This window comes from Chiloscyllium plagiosum, chromosome 1 (genome assembly GCF_004010195.1).
Source record: "Chiloscyllium plagiosum isolate BGI_BamShark_2017 chromosome 1, ASM401019v2, whole genome shotgun sequence".
Taxonomy (NCBI): domain Eukaryota; kingdom Metazoa; phylum Chordata; class Chondrichthyes; order Orectolobiformes; family Hemiscylliidae; genus Chiloscyllium; species Chiloscyllium plagiosum.
The window spans coordinates 39,393,106-39,403,509 of record NC_057710.1 but is presented as its reverse complement, the minus strand read 5'-3'; the positions used below and the strand labels follow the sequence as shown (position 1 = coordinate 39,403,509).

At 38.6% G+C, this 10,404-nt stretch overlaps 1 protein-coding gene across 5 annotated transcripts in view; it reads right to left on the bottom strand.

Moving 5' to 3' along the window:
• LOC122540110 (WD repeat-containing protein 7) overlaps window positions 1-10,404 on the bottom strand; it is a 674,231-nt gene that overhangs the window by 439,200 nt on the left and 224,627 nt on the right. For all 5 annotated transcript variants that reach the window (XM_043675451.1, XM_043675605.1, XM_043675690.1 and 2 more), the window contains one exon: window positions 5,281-5,404. In XM_043675451.1, the coding sequence (XP_043531386.1) occupies window positions 5,281-5,404 (124 nt within the window). The remainder of the gene's footprint in view (window positions 1-5,280; window positions 5,405-10,404) is intronic.

Sequence of the window (10,404 nt, the reverse complement as noted above, 5' to 3'; positions counted from 1 at the left end):
ATGATAGGGGGTGCTGTGGGTGTGTTGGGGGTGGGGGGTTGTAGGTGGCCATGGGAGAGTGCATGTGTGGGTGTGGGGTATCTGGGTCTGCGGGGGGATGCATGCATGAATGTGGGAGTGTGTGTCCAACACTGGCATCTCCAAATCATAACCAAACTACTTTATTGTAGTACTGTAATGGAGTCCTTGAAATAACATATCAGTGTGAAGCTCTGTCTTCCTAATCCAGTGGTTTTAATGGATGTAAAAGACTTAGCACTATTGAAAGGAGAAATGGGGCTCTCCCTGAATGCTGGACAATATTTCTTTTTCATTCAGAATCAAAATAGATTAATTGAAAATTTATCTTAATCCATGACTCTCTGACTCTATTTCTGGGACTACGCTTTGTGAAAATGAATTGGCAATATGCCCACATATGAACTAAAACTACATTCCTATAGGTATTTAATTGCACATGAATCTCAAGGTATTGTGAGACAAACAAGAGATATAGCATAATGTATTGTTTATGTAGAGCACAAATCTCTTAATTGACCACAGCCTGTGTCTGTAAGGTGCATTACTCTGGTAATTTTATGTCCTACACCATTGCCATGAATTTCTGGATTGTTGACAGCTTTTCATCTGGGATGCACTGCCAAACTATACAAAATATTCGGAAATCTACATGTGATAAATGAAGAGGCAAAGTAAACAGTTAAAAATACCTAATTTCTTCACCGAAATGTTTAATACATTGAATAATTTTTGATATATAAAATCAATTAACTTGTTGTCTAACAGACTGACTGCTGTCCAAAATAATCACAACAGGCAGTGGATTAATTCCCTCTGGGGATGCAATAAATAATAACCGAAATCCTAACACAACACCATTACTAGATTCAGTCTCACATTACACTGCACTTCCATAATTTCAACTCAAACAAGGTTCAAATATTGATATGCAGTATAATCATAGTAAAATCATGCTTCCTATTGTTTAACATTTTTTTTCACTCTATTATTACAAAAACCTGCTGTTTCTAAAGAATCAAAACTAATCCCAATAATTATCCGAAAATACACTTGAGCTATAAACCATTGAGTGTACTTATTTATTCTGAGAACAGAAATATTAAAAAAAACAAAAGCTTCAATTCAGATAAGGAAGACAAATTCATAATGCACTTGCAAATATTGCACAATGACAAGTTCAAATAAAGTAAAATCAAATATAAACAGAATGTACTGGGGGAGAAATAACACTTAACAGTTCTGACAGGATCTTGGAGAAAGCATGTTTTAATGATCTGAGTGTGAAATGATGTTTCTCCAAATCTGAAGTCCTATTGTGTTCAAAACAGTAACTCTCTTTCTTTCTCTACAGATGCTTGCAAGAGCTGTTTAGGTTTTTCAGCACTTTCTGTGGTTATATTATAAAATATTCTGCACAATCAACTCATGTACAGTAATAATGTTAAGTCAGAAAAGTAATAGTTCCATTGCATTTGACATGGAGCATGCAATATATAAGAAGGACCGCTCTACCCCTACTTTTCTTTGCTCCAAAGCAATTCCACATTTCTGGTAGATCATTTAAACAGTTTTTATGCCTTAGTGAATGTGTGAATGGTTAAAGGAGGCTGGCAAGCTAAGGTCAGGGCCTGGGAGAGAAATCAGAGGCCTGAGTACTACACTCATTTACAAGCCATTTAACAGCACCACTGTTCCTGCCTCCATGTCATTCAAATGCTCAGAATTGAATGCATAATCAGACAGGAACTGAACTCTCACATCCCAAAAGGAAAAAGCAATATAACTAACAACAACACAAACGTATGACCCTTCAATGTTGCATCGACCTGTGGAACCAATCTGAAGTCTATCTATCCTACACTATCCCATTTTCATCTATGTGCTTATCCAATGACCATTTAAATGTCCTCAAAGTTGGCAAGTCTACCACCGATGCAGGCAGAATATTCCACGCCCCTATTACTCTTTGAGTAAGGAAACTACCTCTGACATCTGTCCTACATCTATCAACCTTCAATTTAAAGCTATATCCTGTTGTGCTAGCCATCACTATTCGAAGAAAAAGGCTCTCCCTGTCCACGCTATCTAACCCTTTGATTATCTTATGTGTCTCAATTAAGTCACTCTCAACCTTCTTTTCTCTAATGAAAACAGCCTCAAGTCCCTCAGCCTTTCTTCATAAGACCTTCCTTCCATACCAGGCAACACCCTAGTAAATTGCCTCTGAACCTTTTCCAAGTCTTCCACATCCTTCTTATAATGCGGTGACCAGAACAGTATGCAATACTCCAAGGGCAGACAAATCTGTTCATTTCCAACAAACAAAAATACAAATTGCTGGAATAATTCAGCAGATCTGGCAGCATCTCTGAAGACAGAAACAGAGTCCAGCATCTGCAGTTTTATTTTAATGTTCAGTTCCAAGTTTTACTGTGTTTTTTTTGTACTGATTTTCATTCTATAAAAAAAGATTAGTGTAACTTGTTGTCTTTTGAACTCTATGCCACAATTGAAAAAGACAATCAAAAAATTAGGTTTCAGTATGATATATTCTATAACCACTGTTTTGTCAGACAATTACCCACAATAGTGTGCAACTTGAACAGAATGCTTGGGAGTTTGATGATCTGGGGGAGTCTTAGCCTCTTTCAAAAAATTTAAATGTGTTTGTAATTAACTTTAAACAGAAAGTTACCAATAAATTCCAGGGCCAGAGAGCTAAGGAGGAGTACAAAAATAATCCAAAAAGGACGAGTTAATTAAGGAAGCTACATTGAACAGATGTTTCCTATAAATGGGAGTTAACTCTTCAGTTTTATAACGTACAAATACAGCATCTTAAGTTGGAATGGCGGTTTGATGAGTTCAGAAATATTAAATCAGGAGGGAAAGGTGGTCTGATTTTTTTTTCTCAGTTTTACCACCCATCCATCTGCAGAGCAGTCAATCCAAGAGAACCAGGAAGGTGTTCAAAAGTGCCCCAAGATGATTTTGCTCATGAACTGAACACTGGTGAGTGAAATGGATCCTCAGACAAAGGCAGCAAGAGCCAATCCTGTGGCACCATGGATGATTCATCTGTACAGCAGGGAAGGAAGGAGGAGAGCAACAGATATGCATTTTGAAGCCACAGCTGAGACTCCAGAATGGTATGTTGCCTCTCTGGTGTCAGGGTTCAAAGGTGTTACAGAGCAGCTACAGGTCATTCTTCCAGGGAGCGTGATCAGCCAAAGGTCATGGTCCATGTTGGTGCCAATAACTTGCATGGGAAGGAGGTTGGGGTCCTGCAGTCAGAATTTAGGGATCTAGGTTAAAAAAAATTTAGGAAGGACCTCATGAGTAGTAATCCCCGGATTACTCCCAGTACCATGTGAAAATGAGTACAGAGAAAGGCAAGGACCGATTAGGGATACTCCACATTGCTTTGTGGGAGGGAAATTGTATCTCACTACTTGATTGAGTCTTTAGAATAAGTAACAAAGAGGATTGATGAGGGCAGAGCAGTGGATGTGATCTATATGGACTTTAGTAAGGCGTTCGACAAGGTTCCTCACGGGAGATGGGTTATCAAGGTTAGATCACAGAATACAGGGAGAACTAGCCATTCAATACAGAACTGGCTCGAAACTAGGAGACAGTGGGTGGTGGTGGAGGGTTGCTCTTCCGACTGGAGGACTGTGACCCGCGGTGTGCCACAAGAATCGGTGCTGGGTCCACTGCTTTTTATCATCTATATAAATGATTTGGATGTGAACATAGGAAATATGGTTAATAAATTTGCAGATAACACCAAAGTTGGGGAGGTGTAGTGAACAGCAAAGAAGGTCACCTCGGTGTAGAACAGGACCTTGATCAAATGGGCCAATGGGCTGAGGAGTGGTAGATGGACTTTAATTTAGATAAATGTGAGGTGCTGCATTTTGGAAAGGCAAATCAGGGCAGGACTTATGCACTTAATGGTAAGGTCATGGAAAGTGTTGCTGAACAAAGACACCTTGGAGACAATACAAAGATGGATGGGAGGGTGACAGGACAAATGCAGGAAGGATGTTCCTGATGATCAGGGATTCCAGAGTCAGGCATCACAATTTAAGGATCCTGGACTGAGATGAGAAATTTCTTCAGCTAGAGTGGCGAGTTCTATGTCACAAAAAACTATTAAAAACAAAACAAAATGTTTTCTAGAAGGAATTAGACATAGCTCTTGGGGTTAAAAGGATCAAAGAATATGGGGAGAAAGCAGGAACAGGGTAATGAGTTAGATATCAGTCATAACCATAATTGTGAGGTGATAGTAGCTTGAAGGGCTGAATGGCATATTTTTGCTATTTTCCACGTTTCTGACTGGCACCAGGGAGTGCACACAAAGTGGACTCAGCTGGCAAAAAGTAGCTGATGGATCTGTGGCGTGGTGACCAGTTGTCAGTGCCAAAACCCTCTGCCTGCCAACAACTAATATTTAAAGCCCAAAGAAACCCAGTTTATTTACCCTTACCAGTTGGTATAAGCTGATCAATAAATCAGAAATGTTATAAATGTAAACCAGTTGCTCTGTGCCTTTTGCAAAAAAGTGAAAGGACAGGAGGAGTGGCAAGTGCTGGCAAAATGCAAGGATCATCTTAGCGATCCCTGTGGACAGGGATCAATGAACACCTTTCCTAGATTTTCTATCCACCCATAACACCAATATATTTTTTGTAGTCTGTCTACGAGAGTACAAAAGGGAATTTTATAAAAGGGTTAGAATTTTAATCAACAGAGTTATATTTTTTACAGTTCATGATTGTTCACATGTAGTCAGAATCAATTTATTTCTGCAGTTTCTGTTAAATTTGGTCTTTACAGATATATATCTCGAGTATGTTGAGAAATTTTGCGTACTTTGATAAAATCTTTAACTTGCTAATGCTTAGGCGAATAGTGAGGATTGATTTCCAGTGAGGCATAATATTTTATATAACTGAGAAATATAACTAGATTATTGGAACAGCCTCATCTCATTCTAGCCTTCCTAAATGTGGACTCAGCTGACAAAATATGACAGAAATAACAAATGCATTTTCAGATGACATCTGTAAAATGTTTCACATTAATATGCTTCAAACTTTAATCCAAATAACAAGCTAACAAAAAACACAGATTGAGTTTATGAATAATGGCATTGGAAACCAATCATTGTAACCTATAGGGCATCATTACATCATGTCACCGTCAGCATATTCATAACTGCACGATTGAGACGACCATGAAGATACTTACGTGACATAATGTTGTCAACATACTGTGGCAAGTAGGGTGCCCATGTGTCTATTGTTTCCTTTCTTCCTTCTTTCTCAATTCTTCGAAGCTCTGCCAACAGTAAAGCTTGAGCAGCTTCCCTCACCTTTAAAGAAAAGGTAATTAAAATATATTTATTACAGTGTGAAATTCTAGAAAGAAAGAATTAAATTTTTTTTTTAAAAGAGTGGCACACTAAAAGCTTGATCAATTTTGCAGATATTTTATAAACATATATAAATTGTAGATGATCAATTATTGGATAAAAACATAAGAAAAAATGTGTAGAGATTGTACATAGAGCCCCTCAAGCCTACTTGGTTTAGAGTCACATACATGCTAGACTGATTTGATTTGATTTATTGTTGCCACTAAGTACAGCGAAAAGTTTTGTTTTGTGAGCAGTACAGGCAGATCATCACAAACAATGACATACAGATCATAGGCTGCTTTGACAGAATGAGGCATTCAAGGTTACAACTGCAAGGTGGAAAAAAGCAAGGTCAACATTAGATTTGAAATTAGAGGGGTCAGTGCAGCAGTCTAATAACAACAGGAAAAAGCTGTTCGTGAATCTGTTGGCAGGTGCATTCAAGCTTCTGTGTCTTCTGCCTGATGGAAGCTGTTGGAAGTGAGTATTACTGGGGTGGGAGGGGGTCTTCAATGATCTTGGCAGATTTTCTGCGGCAACAAGAAATGTAAATTGAGTCCATGGAAGGGAGGTTAGCTTCCATGATGATCTGGGCTGTGCATACAACTTTCTGCAGTTTCTATGGTCCTGGATAGAGCAGTTGCTGTACCAAGCTATTATGCACCCAGATAGAATGCTTTCAAAGGTGTATCTGTAAAAGTTGGTGAGGGTCCTTATGGAAATGCAGAATTTCTAGAGGAAGAAGAATCTTTGTGCCTTCTTGACCATTGCATTTACTTGGGAGGACCAGGACAGATTGTTGGTTATCGTCACTTCTACGAACTTGACACTCTTGACCCTCTCCATCTCAGCTTCGTTTATGTAGATAGGGGCATGTCTTCCTCCTTTCTTCCTGAAGTCAATGATTTGTTCTTTTGTCTTGCTGAGAGAGAGAGATTATTATAATTGCACCAAGCATTCTACCTCTTTCCATTATCTGACTCATTGTCATTTAATATCCAGCCTACCATGATTGCATTTTCAGCAAACTTGTAGGTGGCATTCATACGAAATGTGGCCACATAGTTGTGAGGGTTAATGGGGTACAGTAGGGGCTAAGTATACATCCTTACAAGATACCAGTGTTAAGGATTATTGTGGAGGAGGTGCAGTTGTCTATCTTCACTGATTGCATTGTGAGGGTCAGGAAGCTAGGGATCCAGTTGCAGAGGTTAGAGCTGAGACCGAGGTCTGAGATTAATCTGGTAGGGATTATGGTTTTGAAGACAGAGCTGTTGTTGACTGGGTGAAGACGGCAAGTTTTCTTCCCTGAAGGACATTTGTGAACTGGCTGACTTTATGGTAATCCAGAAATTACATGGTCATCTTTACCTCAGATGCTCTTTACAGCAGATTTATTCACTAATTAAAATTACATTTCTCTGCTTTTGCAATGCAAGTTAAACAGTTAGCCCAGACCTTTGAAGTACTAGCCTAATAACATCAGCCTTTTCCTTGGGCAGCCTCTTGAGATCGAAGATGGCTTTGCAGTAACAACCATTAAGCCTTAGTCTTCAGTGAAGAGCCTAAAGGAGGGAATTTGAGAACTAAACGCTTGATTGACACAGCAAAGAAAACCCTGGATTCTGAAGAGACCAGAGCTGGAGCAATACAGAGATCTATATAGGCTGTAAACAGGTAGCCACAAGGCTAGGGAGGGACAAGACTCTAAAGGGAGTTGAAAGGATGGAGGAAAATTTGTAATTAGATGCATTGCCTGACTGGGTCAGCAAACACAGAGGTAATATCTTAACACTCATCAAATTTCATAGATACACAACAGGCAAACTTTTGGATCAGACTTACTGACGGTCCAAAGTGGAGGCCAGCCAGCAAAACATTAAAATAATTAACTCAAGAGATTGCACATACATGAATACTTTAGCACTAGATGAGCTGAGGTAGATGTGAAGACAGGCAATAACGCAAATAAATTATTTTTCAAATACAGCAAATTCACCCTCTCTTTAAGTGCTTTGTTGTTTCTTTTAAATTTCGAAGTGATGTGAAACTTCCAAAACACTGGCTTCATTGATTCTCTCTAAATGATCACTCGGCTCTTGGTAATTGAACCAACGCAAGCATTTTAAGTAGGAAAATGGTAGGTGGGGTAATGGCGAATATATCAAATCTAACAGCGAACTAACAATAAAAGTGTTTTTAAAATTAGGCGAGTGGAAAATCCACATATCCTCAAATAACACAATAAAACGCATTTTTATTTTTGTGTTACAACGTGAACTTTCGTGATGTTCTTAAAAGCTGACAGTGGCTCTGTGCTCAAGTTATTTATTAAATTGGTAAAATCCCAGCAGCTCTTCATTCCACTCCTCTTGCTATCTCTCTCACAAAGCTGCACATTCAACAAAATTTCTGCCACAATAGCAGAGGTGTGATGTCAAGGCTACCCACTCATTTATCAAGTATAGGTACCAAAAACCATTTACTAGTCTCTACGAAAAGCTGTAACAGTCAGCAAACTGTCACCTGGCAACCATGCAACACAAATTCTGCCATTGTCACAGCCTCACAGAAACTTATTTCAATATCAAATTGGAAGCATGAAATCAAAATATTGTTAAACTGTCCAGGAAACTGTAAATCAATTCCATCAAATGCATCAAACATATTAAGTAAACTGAAGATTTCACTTATTTTACTTCAACACTAATCAGTGTTAAATTTGGATTAACAGTCAAATGATACTTGGAGAAAAATTGCTTGTTAAATTGTCAGTGCAACAAAAATATCATTGCCTAAATAGATGTGCAATCCCCCAGTCTTTCTAATTTGGACACATAAGAACATAGGAATTAGGAGTAGGAGTCGACTGTTCAGCCTTACAAGATGCCTCCAGCAGTCAATAAGATTATGGCTGATCTTCACTTTCATGCCATCATTTAGTCAGCTCCCCACATACCCTGAGATTCCCTGATCTATCAACGATCTATTTCACTAAGCTGTAGATAAATTCAATGACCCCCGACTCTCACTTCTGGAGAACTGAATACCATAGACTAACAGCCAGAGAAAGGAATTCTCATCATCATCTTAAAAGGGGGATTTCTTATTCTGAAAACTGTGTCTCCTAGTTCTGGTCTCCCCAGCAAGTGCAAACATGTCCCTGGTACTCGTCCTATCTAGTACCCTCGGGATATTTCTTGTTTCTAATGAACACACAAACAAGGAACATAAAATTACAAAGAGGTATTGATACACTAGATGAATGGGAAAAACTGTGGCAGATGGAATTCAATGCAAGCAAGTGAGAGGTTATCCATTTTGAGCCAAAAAGGAATACAGCAGGGTACTTTCTAGGTGGCATGAAGTTAAATACAGTGAATGACCAAAGAGACTTGGGGGTCCAGGTACACAAAATTTCAAAATGATATGAACAAAGACAGAAAATAATCAAGGCAACTAACGGAAAACTGAATATTTATATCTAGAGAACTGGACAATAAGGATGCAGATATTATGCTGTAGCTATACAAAACCCTGGCTAGACCCCACTTGAATACTATCAGCAGGTATGGACACCACACCACAGGAAGGGTATAATGGCCTTGAATGGGGTACAATGCAGAAACTGCTGAGAAAACTCAGCAGGTCTGGCAGCATCTGTGGAAAGAAAGCAGAGTTAACATTTTGGGTCCAGTGTTCCTTCTTCAGAATTGGACCTGAAACATTAACTTTGCGTTCTCTGCACTGACAGACCTGCTGAGTTTTCCCAGCAATTTGTGCTTTTTTTCAGATTTCCAGCATCTGCAGCTCTTTTTTTTTTCACAAGAATCATAACTTGACTTCAGGGGTTAAATTATGAGGAGAAATTATACAAATTAATCCTATTTTCTCTAGAACTTAAAAGCTTAAGGGTGATCTGATTCAAGTCTTCAAGTATATTAACACCAAAAGAAAGCATAGATAAACTATTTCCGTTGGTTGGTGATTTAAGAACTAGGGGTTATAGTTTAAATATTATGGGTAGTCTGCTCAGGAGCGACTGTAGGAAGTACTCCTATGCAGAAGTGGAAATGTCTACTCCTCTTCTCTAAACATCATGATTCCAGGTAAGTATTTCAACCAAATCCATTTAAACATGAAGCAGAATGTCTCAACATAAGTGAGATTGTACCAACTTGTAGAACTGGCAAATTATTAAGTAATGATGGACGGCTATAACTTGGGTTTTTAAAAGGACGATTGTAGGAGGAATAAAAAAAAGGTGACAACAGTCAAGAACATGAATTAAAAAAAAGATTGATTTAGATTACAAAATTATGTGATGAGCCTCTATCACAATGCTGAAAATTGTAGGTCATCGGGAGAAACGTTCCCTTCTGTTGACTGTACATTGCAGTTAAGGTTCAAATCCTTAAAATACTCCCTAGATAAACATTGATCTGTTCCCATTATTCATCCTCTTAGATCATAATTGCTCCCCCACTAGCAAAACAACAAGCATTGCTTCCCATGTAATATTTGATGAAGTCAGTCAAATCCACATTGTATAAACTCCAATTCTATTGGGTATGAAACTGCACTGTGTAATGTAGAACTTATTTTCCCCAGCATCCTAAATTGGAGGAAAACCAGATAATGTTGAAATGAATGCTATTCTACTGCCATTGTTAGAAAACTTGATTCAAAGCAATCTAAATGTAAACATTTGATGAAATTGACACTGTAATAATTGTCTCAAGAGATGGGCTCAAGTGTGTATACTTCAACGCAAGGAGTATCAGAAATAAGGTGGGTGAACTTAAGGCGTGGATCGGTACTTGGGACTACGATGTTGTGGACATCACGGAAACGTGGATAGAAGAGGGACAGGAATGGTTGTTGGAGGTTCCTGGTTACAGATGTTTCAGTAAGATTGGGGGGGATGGTAAAAAATGAGGGGGGGGGGTGGCGTT